Source organism: Halictus rubicundus, chromosome 14, assembly GCF_050948215.1.
Source record: "Halictus rubicundus isolate RS-2024b chromosome 14, iyHalRubi1_principal, whole genome shotgun sequence".
Lineage (NCBI taxonomy): Eukaryota > Metazoa > Arthropoda > Insecta > Hymenoptera > Halictidae > Halictus > Halictus rubicundus.
In genome coordinates, this window is record NC_135162.1 from 1652027 (window position 1) to 1677775 (window position 25749).

The 25749-nt window shown below is 33.8% G+C and overlaps 2 protein-coding genes across 2 annotated transcripts; one reads left to right on the forward strand and one right to left on the reverse strand.

The window, feature by feature from the left end:
- Positions 1-1224: 1224 nt before the first annotated feature.
- Positions 1225-9929, forward strand: Gabat (4-aminobutyrate aminotransferase). The gene is made up of 10 exons (XM_076800335.1): positions 1225-1598; positions 3379-3506; positions 4791-4958; positions 5307-5393; positions 5500-5695; positions 6706-6878; positions 6965-7105; positions 7254-7411; positions 8880-9148; positions 9407-9929. The coding sequence occupies exons 1-10, from the start codon at positions 1535-1537 to the stop codon at positions 9520-9522; spliced, it is 1500 nt and encodes a 499-aa protein (XP_076656450.1). The 5' UTR covers positions 1225-1534; the 3' UTR covers positions 9523-9929.
- On the reverse strand, positions 9463-19668 carry LOC143361072 (VPS35 endosomal protein-sorting factor-like). Its single transcript, XM_076800334.1, has 18 exons — positions 19510-19668; positions 19331-19418; positions 19044-19244; positions 17204-17366; positions 16918-17126; positions 16714-16844; positions 16304-16480; positions 12413-12757; positions 12230-12330; positions 11968-12149; positions 11756-11899; positions 11509-11672; positions 11280-11442; positions 11003-11195; positions 10792-10931; positions 10542-10703; positions 10201-10467; positions 9463-10111 (listed from the first exon to the last, which is right to left on the reverse strand). The coding sequence occupies exons 1-18, from the start codon at positions 19524-19526 to the stop codon at positions 10025-10027; spliced, it is 2934 nt and encodes a 977-aa protein (XP_076656449.1). The 5' UTR covers positions 19527-19668; the 3' UTR covers positions 9463-10024.
- Between the last annotated feature and the right edge of the window lie 6081 nt (positions 19669-25749).

Below are 25749 nucleotides of genomic sequence, written 5' to 3' on the forward strand. Positions count from 1 at the left end.
GGTCTTGACGCTTTATTGTTTCCCCGTCGCGTTACAAACTACGAATTTTCTATCCCCTTTTGTAGTTTTCTCGCTTCCATTATCTCATAAGATGTAAATATTTATAAAATGTTACTCTAAAATAAAATTTCAGTTTGTAAAAATTGTGATGGTTATCGCATATAGATTAATATTTAAAATTTCTTTTGACCGCCAGTGCATCTGTATTTAATTATATAGAATGCGAAACCAGTGGATTAATTCAAAATGCCGTTTCGTAATCGAATCCCTATTAGAACAATCTGACCAATACATTTACAGTTACTACATATAACGATATAATTCCATATTAACCCTAGTACTCCCAAACCTCGAGCCGTCACGCGAATTCCCAGGGGGGGTGGGGCTCTCTCTCCTCGAACCCATACTCTTTTTCATTCATTTCTCTTAAAAGAAATTATTTTTTAAGAAAAAGTTTTGTAATATTTAAGCGTATGATGCTTTATGAACATTTTACATTACATTTAGATGTATATTTAGAAAATAGAAAATAGTTATAACCGTCTTCTCTCAGAATAAATATTTACTTCTGACTGCATTGAATGCTTGACTGTATATATAACTCAAATACTCCATCGTTCCTTGTCAATCAGTTCCGTCATTCGATTCTTAGTTCTGGGATTATTTTTGTTATTCTTTGGAGATAAAAGGAGCGTTGGGGGCCGTTTCGCATCATTGCCGCTGTAGTGACGTCGCGATGCATTGTTTGGTTTTTCCTTTCTTTTCACTGTAATTTTTTTCCTATAGCAACGGGTCTTCGGAATATTAAACTTACATGTACAAGCGACAATAAATCATTTTTTGAGAATTTTTCACCCAAGAAAAATAGTCCAAATTTAAAGTTTTCCAAACTGTGGGTTCGGCGGAAACACCCCCCCCCCCCACCCGTGCTAGGGTTAATAGACAATATATTGAACGCTCACTTTGTCGCTCTTAACCGTACGATGATCGCTCAGCCATAATGGACAGATCTCTCGTTGTGTGGTGTTCTGTAAAACGGGGGGGGGGGGGGGGAATTGGGAAAATAAAGGGGGTTACGAGCTGAACAACAGAGAGAAGCGCTACTATAGTACAGGTTGGTGAAAGAAGTGTTTGTGAGTATACGCGCCACTGGGTTTGAATATTCGTGAAACTTCGTACGGGACCGTGTACGAACGAAAGCGCCCTATAGGAAGATGGGGCTCCGCAGTCTTTATCAATAATGCGATATGTCCAGACTCAGATCGTAATCTGACTGCGGCCTGTCGACATATTATGAAATCAGTTGATATTGTTTAGAGGCTTGTTCTCGATTACACGAGTCTAGGTTGATTCGAGCGGTGTTTCAGCTGAAAAATGTACGATTAAAACCAACTGGTTCGTGAAGGTTCGTACAGTCTCGGGAGCAACCAGATTGTAATTCCTGCGCAAGGATCAGCGGAGCTGTGTCACAGTGGCCGTGGCCAGTGCGAATCCATCCCTTCGCGAGGCACGTTCTACCATAGAGTAGTACAAAATGCTCGTCAATAAGTGTCAAGCAGTATTGTGTACCCGAACCTTGTCATGGCAATTTATCAACGGTATTTATCATCATTTTACGCTATATATTACGCTTTTTACGCGTTATATTCAACGACACATCCACACGAGAGTCAGAAACTTGAAAGTGTAAATCACTCCGCGCATGGTACCCAAAGAATCGATACTCGGTTTCTTCCTCAAACCTCTCTCTCGCTCTCTCGCTCTCTCTCTCTCTCTCTCTCTCTCTCTCTCTCTCTCTCTCTCTCACACTTTCTTTTTCTCTTAATAGTTTAAACAATTTTGATCTTCATTTGTGGTGAACGTGTTTATTATGGAAAATTTTTAATTAAGATAAATACCCGACTTTTGCTGAAACAAATGACGCCACAATCCGTCAATTACATTTATACTGTTTAAAATAAAAGAGAAATATTAAATTGATTGTCGTACGATAATCGGACAGTACTACGAGTTGGATAATCTTGGGTTCTTATTCTCTTGTTTTCCTTATCAAAATTTCTCTACAGTTGCTTCATTGCTTATCTTATCGAAATCTTGAATACCGTACAGTTGAACAAAATTGTGACTGTTTACGCACGTACATGCGGCTTGGATAGCATATAAACTTGTTTATCGACCTTGTGCTTCCAGAAATAAATTGGAAACTTAAATACTATCTTATTCTTAATATATACAACGTTCAACTTACAATCAGATTTTTGCGACAGTTGTAAAGTACGTTAGTGTAAAATAATATTGAAGTATCGATTGGTAGACACTTTATCAAACAATATTTGAACGATATTGCGGAACGTGCAACAGCATTAAACAAACTAACTGCACATCGATTTTTAAACTCTAATCACATAAATTTTCCGACTTTATATACCGAAAACGTATGAACTTTTACGTAATGCGCAGATTTATTTAATCTTCATTTTTTTTAAACAACATAGATAAGGGACCCAATTACTGTGCCGATAATGAATATTAAAAAAGAGATATTGAATTTTTTTCTTTAAAATCAGTTAACATATATGCTATATTTATATCTCGTTTTAAATATTCATTATGTTTTAAAAATAAGTATAATTAATATAGGCACAGTAATTGGTACCCCCACATTAATTGGATCCCTGTTCGTTATGGACCTTTTTAACAGCTAAACTTCCACAAAAATTTACATTAAGGAATAAATACATTTCTAAAAGAGTAAAATAAAGAAACATGTTTAACATTAGCAAATAAAATGCAAAACAAGCGTACTCCATTGTAATGTAGCGAGCATATGTTGTGTGAAAGTGCGTCAGTATGTCAACCAATCATCCTTAAGTGACATCAATAAAACTAAACGTGAGGTCTATTAAACCCGAGGGCTTAACGTGATTTAAGTCGGCGATACTAGCAGCGATACGCTAGTCCGAGGCAAATGTTATCGTGATTGAGGAAGCGTACTCTATCTCGTATCTGTGAATTTGTGACAAACATTTTCGCTTTAGCTGTATGTACATGATAATTATTCGTAAAATTGTCGTGTCAAAACTCTTCTGACTAATGAATATTTATCATATTTACTCGTCGAATCGACTACACACGAATGAATACGAATATAAATCAACGTCGTTTCCTTAACCATTTAGCTATTGTGACCTCTTTGAAAAGTGTGTACCTAAATTGTGTCGCAAAAATTAACCAGCCAGCTGTTTTGACGAGTATACTCGTCATAACACAAAATATTGTAATCTCTTCATGATGAGTATACTTGTCAAAAACAGCCAAATGGTTAAGCGCAACATTTCAGCGTGGCATATGTAGTAATACCTTGCTATTTCCATGCAGGACATGTAATTCCGTGGAAAAGATGCCTGACTGGAGTTTTGTCGGAAGAACCAAAAAAGCCAGAAGTCACAACGGAAATACCGGGACCTCAATCACGCGCTTTGTTACGAGACCTCAATATGATACAAGTATATTGAATATAGATACATCTAAATCACTACAATTCAGCTATGGCCCGTGCGGGCAGAGAATTTGGTTCCCCGGGCATAAGCGACTTGGCGGGCAACGAGCTACGCCTCTTTTCGATGGTTCAGCCTATGAAAATATATTTCCCATTCGCGTCACATTGCCCTCAGCTATGCCCGCGGGCATCGGCGGACGCCCCTTGTCCGCCGCAAGACTTGTTGAACGGGAATGATCTAAATATTTTCAGACGATATTCTTATTGAGCGTCGCGCAACACTCTAAAAAATACTCCAACTACGGTGTTGACTCGATATATCCAAAACACGGATTTAGCCAGGGACATATATCGGTCAAGAGATACTATTCTTTGATCCACGTTGAACGTAGAAAAGGACAGCGAAGCTCTAGAGGCTTCGGTTCATGGCTCCTGACGGGGTATACCCCGCGGCACTGAGTATAGTTCTGGGACTTTTATCGGTTTGGCATTTGGGGCTTATATAGAGTAAACACTGTAAATAGAATGTCTAAATAATAAGTTAGCGTTTGCAATCAACTCCTCAATATTAAACGGTAGTTGTAACTTTATTCTTTGCAGATTCTTAACACTAAACCTACCACGGTCAAAATGACCGGTTTTCTATTTCACAATTATTGAAATTATAAAAACGTTTTTATAAGAAATTACTGAATTGACTTCTTTATTTAAGCATATATTGTATTATAATGAAAATCGTACAAAGTTTAAATGAATTCAGTCTTCTCCCTTCTATAATACGTTTCACTTTTATATGTTTTGTGCTCGGTAGGTTTAGTGTTAATTAGTTTGATTCTTTAACGGTTCTCGAGATTGCATTGTCAGACTACATGATTTATATGCCTAAATCTATGTCGACTGGAATTATGACGATTAATGTTTCGAAGTCCAGACAGTAAATGTAATTACTATGAATATTTTTTTTTGTTCTCATTGACTGAGAATTGTATTTTGTTTGTGAGGTTTATTTTTCATTATACTGTAATGTCCTTTTTATTGCTTTGCGAGGGAAGGAATTGTTGGATGAGATATCTAATCACGAACGTAATATAATATTGATTCAAAACGCGTCCTACCGGCAAATATTTTTCAAAAGAATTGCTTTCTTACGTTAAAATTTTTATTCTCGCTAGTTTGCGAGAAGATGAAATTAGCTGTCTGTCTGCCGCAATAAATCACTTTCATGTATAATACTCGGTTTTTGCTAAATATGTACAATTGTGATGAAACATGTCGCAATTTATGTCTCCAGCAAGCTTCTTCCGTACAATTCTTCGCGGATTACGAGAAATCGATAGGTAACTACATAATGGATGTGGATGGAAATTCTCTGCTCGATGTGTATATGCAAATTTCATCGATGCCTTTAGGCTACAACCATCCTGCTATGTTAAGAGCCCTTGCTGATCCCGTTAATCAGGTAATCAGGAATCACTCTAATAGAAAATATTTCAATAGGGCAACGAAATAGAGTAAGGGACCCAATTATTATGCCTGTATTAATTATACTTATTTTTAAAGCGTAATGAATATTCAAAAGGAGGTATATAACATATATATTACCTGATTTTAATAAAAAATTTAATATCTCTTTTTTCATATTCATTATCCTTTAAAAATAAGTATAATTAATATAGGCACAGTAATTATGGCAACGCCACAGTAACTGGGTCCCTTACCCAATTGTATAAAAGATTACTCTTACATTATAGCAATAAATGAAATTCTTATAATGTTAATGTTAAGCGGCGTTTACTTCTATCAACAGAAAATTATAGCTAACAGACCAGCATTGGGGGTCTTCCCCGGAAAGGATTGGCCGAGTAGATTGAAAAAGGTTATGCTTGAAAAAGGGGTATGTAACACGGTTATCGCGTGAATACATTATTATATACATTATTATATATATTATATTATTATTATACTATACTATTATTTTATATTATTTATGATATGCACAGATTGCTCCTCCAGGATTATCTCACATTACAACGATGATGTGCGGTTCTTGTTCCAACGAAAACGCTTTCAAAAATATTTTTATTTGGTATGCTGAGAAACACAGGAAAGGTGCCCCTTTCACGAAAGATGAAATCGAAAGTTGCATGATGAACCAGCTTCCTGGTGCCCCGCGATTTTCAATTCTTTCATTTAAAGGTAATTATAGGATAAGGAATTACTGTACCTATATTACCCAGTTAGCCAAATGTTGTTTCCATCAAATTTTGGGCAATGTTTGTATCACACTTTGCGACCAAAAGACTTGTCCATTTGAGACCAAACCCTGCTTGAAACAGAATTTGAGCCGTGTCTTGTACGAATTTGGCACCAAAACTTGCCGACAAATTCCGAGCCCAATGTGGAAACAAATGGATCGGAATTTGAATGCTAAGTTTGCAGGCAAAGTTCCTTGCCAAATTGGGACCAAAATCTTTGCTTCGTTATAGAGGGCAGGTTGGTCGCACTAAGTTCTTGCTCTACGAAACCTTATTGTAGGAGGAAAAATAGAATTTTATTTAAACTTCCAAATTATGTAATTGTAAGTTTCATATATTTTCAATAATTTAATTCCGTTTTCCCTCCTACAAATAAAGTCTACTCTTAGAACAAGATTCGGTTCGCTCTTAATGCGACTGACCTGCCCTCTATAACGAAACCAAGGTTTGGCTTCGATTTGGTCTTGATTTGGCGTGGAATTTTGGCTGCAAACTTTCCACTCAAATACCGAGCCTAATACGGAAACAGATGGATTGGAAGTTGTAGGCAAATTTTGGTGGCAAATTCATAGCAAATTGCTTACTGTGTAATTCTACTTATTTCAGAAGCATAATGAATATTTAAAAAGAGATATAACATACATATTAAAGATTTTAATGAAAAAATTTAACATCTCTTTTTTAATATTCATTACGCTTTAACTATAATACCGATAATGAATATTAAAAAAGAGATATTAAATTTTTTTCTTTAAAATCGGTTAACATATATGCTATATTTATATCTCTTTTTAAATATTCATTATGCTTTAAAAATAAGTATAATTAATGTAGGCACAGTAATTGGCACGCTTGCAGTAATTAGGTCCCTTACCCTAATCGGTAACAAACAGAAATTACGAAAATTTCGATAAATGGAACGGTTTAAAAAGATACTATCAATATTATTAGGTGCTTTTCACGGGAGAACATTGGGAACTCTGTCGACGACGCATAGCAAATATATTCATAAAATAGATATTCCAGCTTTCGATTGGCCGATTGCCTCATTCCCTCAGTACAAATATCCATTGAATGAACATATACGGGAGAATCAACAGGAAGATCAACGTTGTTTAGCCGAAGTATATAGTTGCTAAAATTTTAATTGTATCATATTTAAATAACCATGTAAATTACAGCAAAGAACCTTACAATATTGTCTTATTAGGTTGAAGAATTGTTCGAAAAGTATAAAACTGAAAAAAAAGTTCCTGTTGCTGGTGTGATAGTGGAACCAATTCAATCGGAAGGAGGGGATAATCACGCTTCTCCCGAATTTTTCCAAGGATTACAACGTATAACAAAAAAAGTAATAATTATTCATGTATATTTTCACTTGCAAAGTATGGACGGTGCTGTTAACTCTGAAAACTTATATCACGCTCCCTTATTTGATAAAATGTAAGAATGTTGTAAATTAGTTTTATTTTCTAGTAAGATAATTGTTAACATTTTAGCACGGAGCAGCCTTATTAATCGACGAAGTTCAAACAGGAGGTGGGCCAACAGGGAAAATGTGGTGTCATGAGCACTTCAATTTGGAATCTCCGCCAGAATTAGTAACATTCAGTAAAAAAATGCAAATTGGTGGCTATTACCACGCCGAAGCTTTAAAGTAAATTAAGATATACTTAGAAGTGTCCATCAAGAAAATATAGGACATTCCGGAACATGGTTATTCCTCGCGCAAATACAAATTCGCAAGATCTTTACTACATACTTTGCATACGAAAATTTGATGTCCAGGTTACAATCGAATAGAAACTAGAGTAAGGGGCCCAATTACTGTGGAGGTACCACCCAGTTAGCCGAATGCTATGTGGAACAAATTTTGCACAATGTTTGTATCACACTTTGCGACCAAAAGACTTGTCCATTTGAGACCAAACCCTGCTTGAAACAGAATTTGAGCCGTGTCTTGTACGAATTTGGCACCAAAACTTGCCGACAAATTCCGAGACAAATGTAGAAACAGATGGATCGGAATTTGAGTGCAAAGTTTGCAGGCAAAATTCCATGCCAAATTAGGACCAAATCTTGGCTTCGTTATAGAGGACAGGTCGGTCGCACTAAGTCCTTGCTCTACGAGTATATATCGGGCAAAATCGCTATAGGAGGAAAAATAGAATTTTATTTAAACTTCTAAATTATATAATTGTAAGTTTCATATATTTTCAATAATTTAATTCCGTTTTTCCTCCTACGAGCAAGGTTTATTCTTAGAACAAGGTTCGGTTTGCTCTTAGTGCGACTGACCTGCCCTCTATAACGAGGCCAAGGTTTGGCTTCGATTTGATCTTGATTTGGCATGGAATTCTGGCTGCAAACTTTGCACTGAAATACCGACTCTAATTCGGAAACAGATGGATCGGAATTTGTAGACAAATTTTGGTGGCAAATTCATGCTTACTGGGCAATTACTGTGCTTATATTAATTATACTCATTTTTAAAGCATAATCATGAATATGAGAAAAGAGATATTACATTTTTTAAATTAAAATCATTTAATTTATATGTTATGTACCTCTTTTTAATATTCATTATGCTTTGAAAATAAGTATAATTAACGTAAGCACAGTAATTGGGTCCTTTACCGTAATGGTTCAACTTCCGAAATGTGTCTGTTCCAAAAAACAGAGCATAATTGAAGAAGGACTTCGAAGTATTTGCGTGAAAGAATATGAATATTTCGGAAAGCCTTCTATTTTTCGGGCACACTATGCACATACAGTGATTTACATAATTGATCGCACTCACTTCAAATCTGAGTAACGTTTTTATAAATCGACCAAACGATTTCAGTTTTCCTGCAAAGCTAGATGGATTAGTTTACTAGATAATGTATAATGAATTTTTTTGAAAAATTTGATCGGAATCTACTTGTTTGGGTGTGTAATGAAAATTTTAAAAATGTGTTTTACGGAGACAAATAAGTTATATATATACTGAAATTATTAATCATTTGTTTATGAGTTATACACGATTAAAACTCGTGAAAATTATGTGCAATTGCGATCATTGATCACCATTTTACCATGATCAATTATAAAGGTCAATGTATGCAATCATCATGTTATTACAGGCCCAACCTAGGGTTCCGTGTATTTAACACCTGGATGGGTGATCCTAGTAAAGTGATACTACTGGAAGCAGTTCTAGAAACCATTAAGAATGAAAAACTCCTGGAAAGAGTTATACGTGTCGGCGAATACACATTAAAGCAACTCACGAGTTTACAAAACGAATTTTCCAGTACAATCAATTCGGTCCGTGGTCGTGGAACATTTATTGCATTTAACTGTACAACGCCTGAACTCCGAGACCAAATAGTTAAGAAATTATTAACCAAAGGTAATTCTCGTTTAATAATACTCGAATTTTACTAGGTACAGAAAAAATAAAATTACAGTGGACTCCGTTTAATTGGGACACATCGGGACCGGATAATTTGTCTCAATTAAGCGGCCTACTGTCTCAATAGTATTGTATTCAAGTTTTTGTTTCCGATCTTCAATATTTGTCCCGATTAAGCTACGACCCAATTAACCAAAAGCCACTGTGTATAATTTCAAGTAAAACAAAATGTAGAAAGATTACTTATTGTTACAGGTATTCAAAGTGGTGGATGCGGTGCGGCTTCAATAAGATTAAGACCTGCCTTAACATTTACGGAAAATCACGCAGATATATTTTTAGACCGACTCCGATCAGTTTTAAAGAAATAGTGATATAGGTATATTGCATTTTGAACTGTATGCCTCACGGCATTCAAAATCAAAAGTCTTCCATTAAAATAATGAATATTGCAAGGTCTATTAAAATAATTTTAAAAATTGGTGCATTATTTTTGTATATCAATTTTATCATGTTATAGAACAAATCAATATCCATAATTATTAAAATATAAATGCTATTTATATTTATCTAAGAAATTTGTCAATCTTCTAGGATATAATATGATTTAGTTCAAACGCTATTACAAATTAATAATGTATGCCAACTTTATGAGACGTACATAAACGTTATAATTTGTTTTGTTATACGTATAGAAAATGTTTAATGTTAAGACAAACTCAATGTATTTACAATCAATGCATCTTCTAAAAAAAAAAACTGTTACGAAATGCCTTCTACACTGCGTGTCAAAGTTCTACATTTACTTCCGCTCCATAACTATATGCGAAATTACACATTTGATTTGTTTAGTTTTATATTTCCAGGAAACGTTTATTTTAGCATCTTTTTTAAAATATCCGCAAAATGTTTATACTCCTTATGGTGACTCTTTTGTACCATATAAGCAATCGTTTTCATCTAAAAAAATAGTTATATAATAGTTATACATAAGTTTCATAGGATCGATAAGCTACTTTACTAAGAAATATTCCTTCACTCTCTTTTACCTTAACTTTTGAATCAATGAAGTTATAGCGTTGAGATAAATTCCATAAATTCACAGCCATGTGAGCTAATGATGGATCGCGCAGGTCTGCTCTAATAACAAAACAATTAAAGAGCTCGAGAGCAAGGTTTGCTTGTTTCTCAAGTTGATCCGTGGTCCCAAGATACTTCAAGTGAGACAAAATCTCTTCGACAATTTTTGAACAAATTTTGTTGACTTCACTGATAAACTTTTTATCAGACCCATACAACTTATCGTTAGAATCAACCTATACGTGTAATGAAAATTGTAATAAATTAATGTATACATACTCTCTTAAATTAACTTTCCTATTAGAAATACCTTGTCAACGTGGTATGGATAATTCTCCTGAGTTACTACTGATAATAGATCAAGCACACGCAAATACAGATATGCCTTTGTTGATACATTTTCCTCAAAGGAACGTTGAACAGCATTGAGCAATCCTCTCATCAAATATAAAACACCATATTCTGGACTATCCTGATAGAATTAGTATTAATGTTCACTTTAGTATAAAGTTCACTTTCTACATGAATTACTTATTTTACAAAAATTCAAGAAAACATACCGGAACCACTAACAAAGTTGACAAAAAATTTGATAAATATGAAAGTAAATATGGTTGTGAGTTTTTTTGTCTTCCATCTATGTCTATAGTTTTTGGCATTTCTGGAACTAAGCTTAAAGCAGCCTTAAAGCATGCATCAGCTAAAAAAATATTGTTTGTTTAGTTATAATTGTGAATAAAGTTGTTTTTATAAACAAATATAAATATTCACCTTGGCCTAAACATTGATTCAAAAGTGCCACTTGACCTGACAATAAATATAACTGCAGTCGTGTATGAACTAATGTTAACGATGGAATGGTAATAAAGCAAAACGCAGCACATGCACGAACAAATGCTGACGTTCTTCTTGTGTGATGTCCCCGAACAATTTTTCGAGTGTCGACCGATAATCTATTTACACACTATGCACAGACAAGCATGGTTATCATTTATTACCAAATATTTATCTCATACAACAAACAAATGATTCTTCAATGATAACAAACCTGTACAAGTTGTACATGTACACTATCGAGATTAGGAAAAGCAGCTCTAGCCTCTGCGTAAAAGTTGAGTTGTTTTTCAAAATCGCGATCGTAGTCGACACGCTGCACCAAACTGCATATAAGTTGACCAATTTGTCGTTTCTCATCCTCAACGGTTAAAGCGCTGAAATTATTGACTCATGACACAATAAATATACATATATTTCTTGAAGAAAAAAAGTATCCTTACCTAACAGAATCGTGCATTATTCTAGCGATAAACATGAGAGCATTTATAACAATAGGATCAGTTATGGAACTATTTTGAGCACTTATACCTTCTATAATAGTTTTACAAACTTCAACTTTAATAGTTTCCTTGTGAAACAGATCGATAAAAGGTAAGAAATTATCCTGAAAAATGTTTCCTAGAATATTTTGTACATATAATTGATGAAAAACTGTGTAATAGAACATAATAGACAGATAATAATTACCATAGCCAGTAAAGATTCAAAATCTTGAGTATGAGCTACAATTTTTTCAATAATGTTTTGTAACTGTGAATAGTAATGTTCAAAGTTTTTGTTTGGATTTAGTCGATCGATTATTTTTCCAAAAAACAGATTTAACTCATTTACCTGCAATGACATTAGTAACTTTGTTAAATGAGCTTTTACTCTTAAGTATGACTAATATTGAAACTTACAGAAAAGTGTATAGCAGTAAATTGAATCCAAATTTCAACACATTGCATAAATTTGTTAGGATTTGTTAAGTCCGTTATATATTTCCATATTATATTGAGAATAGTTTGACAATCTTCTTTTGGTGGTGATTCCTGTATTAAACATTCACCGAAACTTCTGTATAATTGGTATTGTGGATAGCCTGAGAAATGATAAAAACGCATGCAATTATAAAATATTAAATGTAACTCTTAAGTAAGTGAAATTATTGTTTTAAATTACCATCATCTTGAATTGCAATTATCAAATTTAAAAAATCTATTGCACGGACAGCAATATATGATGGTTTGAAGGCTGTTAACACACTATTTAACAGCAATGAACTGTAAAACAATAAGCTGAATTAATATAAGTACAGGATACTACTGATAAATAGTATAATAGTAGTAATAAAAGGATAATCACCTATTTGTTTGTATTTTACATTGAGAAAGCACAGCTTCCAATTGATTTTCAGGTGTTGTTGCTACCAAAATTTGTAAAATCCAATCTAAAGCTGGCGAATAAAGATTTAAATACGAATGTATAGTCATATTCTGCTTAGTCAGTTCATCTTTTACAAAAGGGCTGAATAATTGTTGGTATGTAGAAAGAAAGTCATAAAAATTGTTTCTTATAAACTCAAAATCAGACGTTTTGTTTAGTGCTAACCCCACACGACATAAGTAACATCTAGCATATACAGCTATAAGAGGATTTCCAATTCCTCGTATCATTTGAGTTATTCTGAGAAGTGCGCTATTAAATTCACTGAAAATGGAAAGAATTGAAATTAATACTGCATAAATCTGTTATATGTAACTGAATTTGTAGACTTCATGCTTTTTTACACAAGTTTTTATACATACCAATAACATAACAAAGACGTAATGAAAACGAATAAGTGATAGTAAACAAAGTATACAGGGTAGAAATTATAAAGCGTTACAGACGACTATCTTCAAAAATATTGATTATAAGCAAAAATGTTTCAGATGAAAGTTGTTTAGCAGCGAGTGGGACATCATGTGATGGGACTTTTATTTTTCCCGGTGGATACTCCAAGGAGAGGTGAAGGTCAACCTTCTCTTTTTAAATGGAATGACATGTTTTTTTATCCCCTATCAAATAGTGCGTTTTAAGGTGTGTTCAATGGCCTATGACTCAAAGTTATTCAAGGTCAAACTTTCAGGGAAATACAGAAAAGGTGTGATCGTTTTATTTGTACTTTAGTTTCGTATGTGCTCAAAATGATTACCTTTTACTTCAATGCACTTAAAAATTCTTGGTTTAAATGTTTCTCTAACTTTGCTCAGCATTTCAACATTTATATTAGCAGAAGCTTCGCGTATTCTGACTTTCATGTTTTCACGCGTCGTAGGTTTAATGGACATTACGCAATTTTTAATGTGACCCCATGCAAAGTAGTCCAGTGGTGTTAAATCCGGCGAATAGGATGGCCAGGCTACAGGATCTCCTCGACCTATCCACCTTTCTGCAAAGATTCCATTCATTGCTGTTCGAGAGCATAATGCATAGAACGGAGGCGCACTGTCATATTGCATCCACATAACGTGCCTTTTATTTAAAGGAACTTCTTCACATAATTGGGGTAGTACATTGTGTAGGAAGTTAACATAAACTTGCCCAGTTAAATGTCCTTCGAAAAAATGCGGGCCAATGACAACATTTCCGATAATGCCGCACCAAATGTTCAGGGTCCATGGATTTTGAAACGCCGTTGTTTTCATCCAATGCGGATTTTGAGCTGCCCAGTAGTGCATGTTATGTCTGTTTACATTGCCAGTATTTGTAAATGTTGCTTCATTAGAAAATAGGACGTTAGGTAAAAACGAATCATCTTCAACTATCTTCTGATGAATCCAATTGCAGAAGTTCGATCGTTTGACGAAATTGTCTCCGTACAAATCCTGATGCAATGTTATGTGGTATGGATGGAACTTGTTGGAATGTAAAATTTTCAATACAGTTGTATGACTACTTCCACGTTCTCTTGCAATTTGTCTACTGTTTGCATGAAGATGCACGTTAACTCATGTCAATACATCAGTAGCGACGTTATCGTTAGCCACAGTTCGAGGTAGATTTTTTTCACTTGCAAAGAACCTGAACGGAAAAAATGCTGTTTTAGTCTTTTAAATACCACATGTGACTTTGATGGTCGATCTGGGTAGCGTTGTGCTTACAAATTAGCAGCCATTCTGTAATTTTTCCTGCATTCCCCTAATACCATAAACATATCGAAACAATTCTTATACATTTCCATTTTCACCACTTATTTCAGTAATATCGTTCAGAGAAGGATAGCTTAGCACGAATAGTAATGAAAGTAAATTGACTATCTTGCAGAAGAGCACAGTAATTACATAAATACGTTTGTTTTCATTTCATTGATAATGACTTTGATGTTGTCCTGAGTAATGCTGATGTTGAATACATGTTATTGTTTTGGTGTGAAAATTCGAAGGCACGAAGTAAAGTACAAATAAAACGATCACACCTTTTCTGCATTTCCCTGCATGTTTAACCTTGAATGACCGTGAGTCATTGAACTCATCTTAAAACGTACTATTTTATGATGGATAAAAAAACATATCATTCCATTTAAAACAAGAAAGTTGACCTTCACCTCACCTTGGAGTATCCACCGGTAAAAATAAAAGTCCCAACACATGATGTCACCCTTGGTACCGAACTACTTTCATCTGAAACATTTTTGCGTATAATCAATATTTTTGGAGATATTCATGTGTAACGCTTTGTAATTTATTTCAAACAAGACATATGTCTTCATAATAAAAACAAAGCAAGGGTATGATAAATTTAGATTTTATAAATATGTTTAGAAACAAAATACATGCAAACTTATCTTAAGAAGACAGAATGAACATAAAAGATGAAATGTCAGTTACAGAAAATAATTCTTGTAAAAGATCTGTTAAATGAACAAAAATTAGATAATATTTTAAAACAAGAGTTCCTTATGTGTTAGTATACATATGATGCAATGCAAAGAAATGATAGTTACGTTAAGATAATGTACTATAATTGGTACATGTATATTACTTTGTTGTATATTATTATCGATTCGATTGTTTAGTTTCATTAAACTAATAAAAAATTACAAATGAACGAAGTTATTTCGACTTAATAGTTTATTATATATAAAGTTTATTCAATATAATTGTACCCAGTAAATGATTTGCTCTTGATTTGCTTTGAATTCGCCACCAAAGTTTGTCTAATAATTCCAACCCATGTATTTCTGCATTGGGTGCGGTATTTGAGTGTAAAGTTTGCAGACGGAATTCTATGCCAAATGGAAAGCAAATTGAGACCAAACCTTCGCCTCCTTATAGAAAGCTGGTCGGTCGCATTAAGAGTAAATATCGGGCAAAATCGGAGGAAATCTTGCTGTAAGAGGGGAAAAAACTACAATTTTAAGATCTGTAAATATTTCAATCTTAAAAAATAAATAAAATTTTAAATTATTTAATTTCGAATTCCGTTTTCCCTCCTACAGAAAGATTTCCTCCGATTTTGCCCGATATTTACTCTTAGTGCGATCGATCTGCCCTCTGTAAGGAGGCCAAGGTTTGGTCTCGATTTGCTTTTCATTTGGCATAGAATTCCGCCTGCAAACTTTACACTCAAATACTGCACCTAATGCAGAAATAGATGAGTCGGAATTTGTAGACAAATTTTGGTGACAAATTCAAAGCAAATCAAAAGCAAATCGTTTACTTGGTACAATTATAATGAATAAACTTTATACATAATAAACTATTAAGTCTAAGTAACTTCGTTCATTTTGCATGCAAACTTTGCACTCAACTACAGAGCCTTCTATTTCCGCATTAGGCTCGGAATTTTTCGACAACTTTTGGTGGCAAATTATTTGCAAATAGGGACCAAGTTCTGCTTCAAGCATGCTTTTGACACCAAAATGACCAGCTTTTGCTTGCAAAGTACGATTAAAAACATTGATCAAGATGTGCTCGAAGCAAGTTTTGCTGACCGGGTATATATGAATAGATATTTTATATAGATTTATTTGAAAAATGAAGAATTTAATGTAGGATAGAATAATTTTTAAAATAAAATTTTTATTTGTTAGGGAGAATGTTATTAAAAATTGAACATAAAAAGGTTGAAGTAAAAAAAGTGAAACAAACATATATTACACTTCAAGTGGTGGAAATATTTGTGTGAAGTATTTCACTACATGTTGCATAATATGAACATTATACAGATTGTCTTTTCTACACATGTAATATAAAAAAACGTACATCTTACCTTGTTGTCAGATAACTGTACGATTTTATTATCGCCATCTCCACATAAAGCCGTGGAACTAGTTCTCTTATCGATGCAATTTTATAGAACCAGTTTCTACATGTTTCTTTTGCATTCTCAGGTACCATATTTGGTGTAAAATTATCAGGTAAACTTGTTGGTACCTTACTACCTGGTCTACAAAATATTATGAGATAAATAATTTTGCAATAAAATGATCTATAATAATTCGGTATCCCATACAACTACAATAAATTATATTTATATCCATCTATTTTTGGCTTGTAACATTCCTATATAAATTGATTCAACAATATAAGAAATCATAGTTGCATGGGTCACCGTATTATCATTCCATGTTGAGTAGAAGATAAAGAGGAAAATTATTAAACGTTGAATTGATTACTAACTTGTAATACTCAGCTTTAACTTTTAACCTTTCATACACAAGTTTCCCAAAAATATCTAAGATGTCAGTGATAAGAACAAATTTGCTAGGGTAAAAAGCCGTAACAGACGTGTCTACTAACAATTTGGCACACTAAAATAATTTTATATTAATTTTTGTGCATCTTTAAATATAATTAATAATATAACATTGGAAAAATAAAAACCTGAATAGCTATTTTTAGCGCTTTAACCCTTTGATCAGAATGCCAAGCTTGTACAAGTTCATTATTTAACTGTTCAATTCTTGCGGTATATTGCTGCTGTGATAGGTCTAACATTTGTCTAACAGATCCTTCTTCGAAATCATCTAGTTGTTCCAATCTCGTCCTTACCTTATCTACTACACCGCCAGTTGGTTGAACTTTAACAACAACTATAATAAATTTATTACGACAAATGTAATTTCCATTACATACATAACATAGCTTATTTATAAAAAGGAAAATCTACCTTTCTCACCACCTGTTAAAAAGCTAGTAACAATTGATAGCTTTTCTGAAGTTGTATATTTGCTTAATATTGCAGTTCGTCTTGCTGACCAGGGTTCTACTAATTCTTCTGCAGTATCTTTAACCTTTTTATTCGTAGTAGCAATATTGCCAGAATAATCCCACTGTAAAATAAATATTACATTTCAAACTACAAATAATGTAAAATACTGTATGAAACAAATATTAATTCTTATAATACTATCTGTGGTACTGTATGCGGAGTACCGTTTGTGAGTATACAGTGGCAGACATATACCTACGTACACTTTATATTTGAACTTCGATGCATTGTGTATTTCTTTGAAACACCTGTAGCGACTGGTTATATATTATCTCTAAGAAATAGGTATCCTGATGTACAATACCAGCATTAGGGTTTTTATTTATTTCAAGAAATGCAGCTGTTTATAAATACTTTGTTTAAACCTATTGTTTTTGTGTCGGACATCTACTTACGTACACTGCGATTATATGCAGCAATAAAAATACGAATATTTTACTGTGTATGTAAATACATAACCATAGAAAACTTGACGTCCGAACAAAAAAATGTGAATAACTTTTTATTTATGTGACATTAGCCAATAGTATTTTATGTTTTAGTTAGATATAATTTATGCTTAGAAAGAATGTAATTCATTTTTTTATAAATGTAATGTTCAACTGCAAATGAAATAAAGTTTCATTTTGTTAAGTGTACATAAGTACATAAAAGCATTATTCATTCAGGAGGTCAAATTGTTTGCAAACAGATCTACCCAGTATAGACATGACATTCAGAAGACAGAATTGTTTTGCCCAATTAGACCTCCATTATTTAAGTGATTTGGAACAAAACAGTGAAATGTTTTTACAATTGGTTCAATGAAAAGTTAATTCATATGAAATTTAAGCAGAGTAGTCCTCAAATTACTACCTGAGTGTATGTATTTGTTTCTTATATGTATACATATATATTTATTCAATTTCGACGTCGCGGTCAATGAATGGGACTTCGTTTACAATTTATCTTATATCACTCATTCTTCCATATCACACACCAGTCGCTATTCCCTATCTTGTACTATTAATAACACAATAATTATCTATACTAATACCTAATAATATGTGTTTCTTGTATTTATAAAAAATAAGCAGACATATTTCAAGCACAATTATATATAGATGTTCTTAATGACATAATCTTTGATACCATTGTCTATAATATTTTTAATTATAAGCCATATACTATTACAATACGAACAAAAAGATCAAAGTATATGTGACAAGACAGTTGGATCATTAAAATGATAATGAACATTTGACAATATGTTTAGAATGAATATTCTATGATTCATGGTCAAGAACTTTTGCATGAATATTGTTTCATGATATGTCATTAAATGTTCATATTTGAGTCTTTATTAACAATATTTCAATGAGATGTACAGTGTTTTCTCAATATATGTCCCAAATATCTAGCCGATAAAAGTTCCAGAACTATCCTCACTGCCGTGGGATATGAGGGGCCATGAAGATCAAGAGACCTCAGCTTAGGAGTGGTCTCCTGGTCTCACACTGATATACCCGACCCATATTATGTTACACTGCTCAGCGGCCGAGGCCTCTAGAGCTTCGCTGTCCTTTTCTACAATCGGTGTGGATCAAAGAATAGTATCTCCTGGCTGACATATGTCTCTGGCTACACCCATGTTGTGGACATATATAGAGAAAACACTGTACGTGCGTATCTAAGACAGTGAATAACATAGAAAATTTCAGATAATAACATAAGGATTAAATATAACTAACTTACAAACCTCATCTGCAGCCATTTTAGATAAAGGATCTAATTCCTCTCTGGCAAATTGTGACAGAGGATCTGACCCATCAAGCGCAGAATGACTTAATAGTTGATCAGGTAAGGCATTTCCAGACAGAGGGATTGATGTACTATTCGATAAATTATTATGCGTATGTTGTAACGCATTGCGTTTAACTCCACTGCGTCCATCAATTAACTGCAACATTTTATGGAACAGAAATCTAATTAGATTATCAAACTACTATCTACATAATTTCTCCATATATTCAAATAGTATCTTACCATAACAGTAATAGGTTTTAAGGGGTGTTCTACTGCTTCTTCTAAACATGCAAATCGAATTGTCTTATAGTTAACAGGTTTTGCAATCCTATAAAATATTAAGAATTTAGAACTTGAACATTTTCTACTGGTTATAGATTAACAATAAGTATTAACAATAACTATACATATATATATACCAGTCTATTTCCATCATTCTTCAAATGTATTAAAATTTATTTATCATGTAATAGTTGTATCTATAATACGAATTGTTATTGTAATATGTCAAGTAAACATTCTATCGTTTCGTATTTAGGTATGACATTTTAAACTTCGATCAAACAAGTTGATGATAGCCTTCTCGAAATTACAATCATGTGTGACGACTTTATCTACAGAGCAGAAATCAATTTTATCTACAGGGTGAAGACGCGTACCATCACCACAGACAAGGTATAGGAGTAGACCAATCACCCAACATATTTTTCTGTCTCACGCTTGGGAGGCTCTAGCAGAGAGGAAATGAGAGTGCTCACGCCCGGGGTTTTAGTGTCCCCGGTATAGTACTGCCCTCTAGTCTAATTTTTAGTCTCGACCAGAACCTGCATCATCTTTAGCCTGAAACCGAACCTGCATCATCTTTAGCCTGAAACCAAACCTGCATCATCTTTAGCCTGAAACAGAACCTGCATCGTCTTTAGCCTGAAACAGAACCTGCATCATCTTTAGCCTGAAACAGAACCTGCATCATCTTTAGCCTGAAACAAAACCTGCATCATCTTTTTAGCCTGCACCATAACTTGCATCATCTTAGGCTGGATCAGAGCCTACATCATTTTTTAACATAGAAATAGCATCCACGCCTAGCATTATTTGGCATCCGCTGCCAATATCCAATAGAGAAAAAATTCCGAAGATTATAAAGCACGTTTTGCTCTCAAATTAATTTATATTTTAAGTAACTTTTGCAACAATTCAGGTAATAATATAAATTATAATAGTTTAATATTCAATGTGAGGCAGACCTTGAGATCATGTTACTTTGTAAGAGAAGAAAAACCGATCTTTGTAATAGTAGATTATGTTAAATAGCATTAAATAAAACTATCTCTTCGCTAACCAACAATTTTGATCATATACATTTTCCTACAATATCTTTAATGATGCCAAAGCCTTCAAAAGGATTTATGAAAATATTTTTAGACTGTGTGCAGTCTTGAATGGAACCGCTTGAGATTAATTAGAACTTACGTCGGATAGAAGCAAATGAACTTATTTGATCAATCAGCTATCGAACGACACACGAATATTTATGAGAGAATAAAAGTAGGAAATAGTAAGAAATCCGACGTCGCGCTATCTTGAAAATATTGTTCCACTCTGATACGATCACGGTGGATCGAATTAATGATTTTTTATTTCTTTCATGAATCTTTTTCCATCGTATTTGTTTCTTTTTTCTGTTTAAAACAACATCTGCCACGATATAATTGCGATTATAATTTCTCGTGTAATAAGCGATTAAATTTTCGGTTTAAGTTAAATTTTTAGTTCTATTTGTACGTAACTTCCATCAACAGATTTGTGAGATTTTTCTGGTTAAAAGCAGACCAAACTCGGTAGAGTTTCAATCATATTGTCGTCATCCCGGAAGGAGAAGTAGTTTAGTGGTTCAATTAAAAGCCTTTATTTTAAACTAGTGGACTCACTTTAGGATAGGACAATTGTACAAGAGGAAAAGTGAAAGTTGGTAATGAAACAAGGGATGGTCGCTGGCGAGGATGTCTGGTTTTCGTCTATGTCAAGGATGGGCTTAAAGTCTTGTAGGAAAACGGTTGTATGAGAGGACAGGCAAAGAGGAAGAGAGAAAAAAGAGTGAAGAGGACGGTTAGGTTTTACGAGCGCAGGAAACCCTGCGTTTAGAAAACTACCATCGCCGGTACAAAATCGGTTGACGATGGGACTCGCTGTAATATGCTGTAAATGAGTCGCCCAGGCCCTTATTGTTAAGAAGGTACAGACTAGGTCAGGTATAAGATAGTATATGCAGTGTCTGACACTATTTACCTACGTATCATAGCGTGTCATGATCACACTCTAAATAAGTACATACTCACTTGATACAATCCGATTTTGATGAAACTTATGTGAGATATAGTTCTTCGAAAAATATTTGACATGTGTTTTTTATAGCCAACCACGCGCTTTGAAGGGGTGAAAATAGCCCTCAAAGTTGGGGGTCAAAATCACATTTTTTGAGTTATCTTGGTAACCAGTGGTCGAAAAAATTAAATTTTTTTAAAATGGGAAATGTCGCTCAAGAAATTTTTAACAAAAGTTGTTTGTTTAAAGAATACATTAAAAATTTGGTTTTTTGTTTAGTTTCTCTTATTTATTGTTGATTCATTTTAATGTAAACTTGGGTGTGTGATCTTTGATCCAAAATAGGGTATACAGTAAAGATTCTACTGAAGTCAGTACCGACGTTCCCTACTTATGACAGTGGAACACCTCACACCACTCGAGAACCGTCGTGTCGCGGTCACCACATTGTCGGGTATATCGGTGTGAGACCCGAAGACCACTACTAATCCAATTACAAAACTTCTTTATTTTTCATTATTTTTTTATGAAACTTTTACCAACATATTCGTTTCATTTTTCTGATTAAAATGATACCATATATGATATAAATCCGATGATATTTATCTGTGTAATGAACGGAGAAAGTTGCTTCCCATAACAATTACATTAACGAAAAATTAGTGTAAATGTTATCCGAATTATATCGCGTTTGGTATCATTTTAATCAGAATAATGCCACAAATATATTGGTGAAAGTTTCATAAAAAAATAATTAATAATAAAGAAGTTAAATTTTTCATTTAAAAACTGCTACGACTCTCCTTTCCCCTGTGACAGCCTGCTTGTGCGACGACATCGTATGCAATGGGGGTTTCTTGTCGAAAAAGGAAGATCGCGGAAAGAGCCACCAGTTAAGCAGCCCTGGTGTACGTAATACAGGAAAACATAGGGTAGCATTTGAAAAACTAAAATCGACTTAAAAATTTCCCGCACAACCTACCCTGCAAAAAAATAACGTACACCGTATTATGTCCCCCTTCGTATCAAACAAGTTATTTCTAAACTTTTTTTGACAGGTGTAGTCTTTCACGAGATAAACGAATTCTTTTAGATAAATGAGACACCCTGTATATTGGATTTCAAGTAATTGTAATCATAATCATTTGTATAATTCTTTTATGCATACTACTTTGGCAAGATCAAAAAATAAAAACTACTTGTTTCACATTTTTCATAGAATTCAACGGATTTTTGTTTATGGAAATGTCGCACGAAGCAGTTTCTAATGCATGGTAATGTCGCATAAAGGTTTGGTTGCAATATAGTTCTGATTCACGCCACAGACTAAACAAAAATTAAACGGATTCTGATCGGTGCTAAAGATGATGCAGGTTCTGTTTCAGGCTAAAGATGATGCAGGTTCTGTTCCAGGCTAAAGATGATGCAGAAAAAGTGGGGACACTAAAACCCCGGGCGTGAGCACTCTCATTTCCTCTCTGGCTCTAGAGTAGGGCTGTGCGAGTACTCGAAAATGTAAGCCGAGCCACAGACGAGGATAGACCTATCATCTTATGGGCTTCGTGTCACAGACGAGATATAGGAGTAGACCAATCACCCAATGTATTTTTCTGTCTCACGTTTGGGGATCTCTAGAGTCCCCGTACCATTCCGTGTCACATCCTACTGTATCATCCAGAACTAGTATTGTGGGACCAATATTCTACTACGGCACTGTTGCTGATAGAATTTTAAATCTCATGTCGCAGATTCTATAAATGAGCCGTTCAGTGCACACATCGATTAACTCCATAAAACAAAAAGTTGAGAAATGCGATGAAGTAATGTATATTGTTATTTAAAATTCCTGTTATAATATAAATTCAAATATATAATGTAGAATGCATAAATACAGATATAGCTTTCATCTAACGGTATACAAAATTAATAAGAAAGAATAGCCAAAAAATAATCGTCAGTAATGTTACAGTTTTTATGTGACTGGTGGAGTTAATCGATTTGGCAACTGAAAAAAGTAATAAAGTTAAATTCAGTCTTTAAATTTTTGTTTTTTATTACAGAAAAAGTTAGTTATTATATATTTTTATTACAGCTTTTCCATAAAAATTAATGTTGACAGTTTTGTTATAATATATTTTTTGTGATTAATTCATAGCAGCTTTATTTTAGCAGCATTATTCTTTGGGATAATTCAGCAATATTATAAATAATGTCTTCTTTATCAGCTGTATGTGAGGATTCGTCATTTCGATTTGTTGTCAAGTTTTTATAGTAATCATGTTTAACAGGAGGAATGAATTTTAGCAGGTCCATCATGTCTCTCCATTTTTCCCTTGTCACAGTTCTACCTTTAGGATATAATAAAGGCGCTGATCTATATTTTTCAAACTTTGCGGTCTACCTACTACAGATTTTCTTATATTAATGGCTTTAAATTCTGTATCTTCATTATAGTCACATTTGAATTGTATGAGATGGGGTTTGGACCTTTCTAACTTTATCCAGCGTATTATAAGCCAATTTACTGGAAGCCCTGCGACGGTTACTTTTCTGTTAATGATTGATTGTTCTAAAGGTTTTGTTGACAAAAATCTTGGTGGGTCATTTGGATTAGATGAAATGGCTCTTTCTTTTTACATGTTTTGATTATATTGTACCAATCATCTGGTGAAAAAATGTTTTGATTTTTTTTCGCACGTGACTCAATAATGGCAAAATCTGAGTCATTGGGCAAATAGCTGTGTCCACTTACCAAAAGTTTCATTTCAATTGACTCAGCTCTGATTTCCGTAGTTTGAACAAGTTTCAATAAACTTAAGACCGTTTTAATATTTCTGTTTTGCCCGGTACACGACTCCGAATATGTTATTATTTTTTCGAAGTTTGTAGCGTAAGTCTTTATGTACTTTATTAGACAAGATGAAATTTCTTGAGACCCACGAGATCCTTCAGTTTCTGGCCAAACAAACATGTTGCTTATATTTTTACTGAATTCATGACATCCAAAATTATAAACATATAAATTTCGCTTATAATAAGCTACGGATGTGGTCAGCTTGGGAAAGGCTAAAGCTTTTTCCAAGTCAAAAGAAAATACGAAAATTTTTTCTGATGTTGCCATTCGATCGGCAGCCATTTGACTGCGAGCCCGTTCAGCCTCTTCTAAGTGAGTTTCCTTTTCAATTTCTGCCGTCTTAATTCCCTCACCGTCTGAAGATTGAATTTTTATTTGAAAAGCATCACAAGTTTGACACGTATCCTTTGATGGTTGTTTAAAATGTAAATTAAATTTTGTAGAGAACACATTATAGTAATATTTTTCTTTCACTGGTACTACATTTTCCTTTTCACATTCTGTGACGTATAGTTCATACATCTTCTTAATATTTAAGTCAGGATTTAAATATTGTCGTCTTGGATTATGAGCTCTGGTGTAGTGACTACTGTAGGCTGGAAATGACTTTATATGTTTTATAACATTTGTATCATCTATTTTATTGCTTGCAATACGGCCTTTGCGCTGATCAACCAAAGATGTAACTTGTTCTTTAGAACAACAATCGTATATCCGCCCGTCACTCACCTGATAAGTGTCTCTAAAATATTTTTTGCAAACGGGAATATCAAGTTTCTCTTTTCGAAAGTAATATGTAAAAGAATGTGATCTTCGTTCTTTAGTTTCATTCGTGGGGCGTCTTCTTTTTATTTCGTTAACTTTGATACAACCTCTTAAGAAAATATGTTGGTCAAGTTGACTATGTAAACTATAAAACGCCTTCATGGCAACCTCTCTCTCATCCGAAATAATTTTTTGGTTGCACTTTTGACGGCAACTGCATTGTATATCGACAAATGTTTTTGCAGGTATTTATTAAATTTCCTCCCCTATTCCTGTATGCCAAACCTTTTGTTCTGTTATGCTTTTGTAAATTTCGTGTCCATTTATCAGGATTACGACTTCTTTTCCTCCCAATCAATGTGTTTGTTGGGTTTGTACTGTTGCAATCAGATGAATCCGAGGAAAACGATAAACGTCTTCTTGGACCAGACTTTCTGTTGATAAATCGTATTGAAGAATCATCACTGTATTCCTCATCCACATTGTTATTAGTCTCACTCATCTTGATTATAACGGTATAATATTTATTTCTTTAAAAACAATCTGGGAGTAATGTTGAAAAGACCAAGAAAATATGTAGTCCGTGTAATATTGGTGAAGTATACAGTAACATTCAGCGTGCGAGATCACTGTTATACTAACTACCGTTTGCATTGCGCTTCTTTTTATCTGTTTGCCGATGCGATTTTATTACCAATATTATTGCTGTTTAAAA

Coding starts and splice junctions, on each gene's coding strand:
- Gabat (XM_076800335.1), top strand. CDS start 1,535: ATGCTCGTCAATAAGTGTCAAGCAGTATTGTGTACCCGAACCTTGTCA. Junction 4,959..5,306: donor TTGCTGATCCCGTTAATCAG/GTAATCAGGAAT, acceptor TTCTATCAACAG/AAAATTATAGCTAACAGACC. Junction 7,106..7,253: donor TACAACGTATAACAAAAAAA/GTAATAATTATT, acceptor TTAACATTTTAG/CACGGAGCAGCCTTATTAAT.
- LOC143361072 (XM_076800334.1), bottom strand. Junction 17,367..19,043: donor CTAAAATGGCTGCAGATGAG/GTTTGTAAGTTA, acceptor TTTATTTTACAG/TGGGATTATTCTGGCAATAT. Junction 10,468..10,541: donor ATCCATACCACGTTGACAAG/GTATTTCTAATA, acceptor TTACACGTATAG/GTTGATTCTAACGATAAGTT.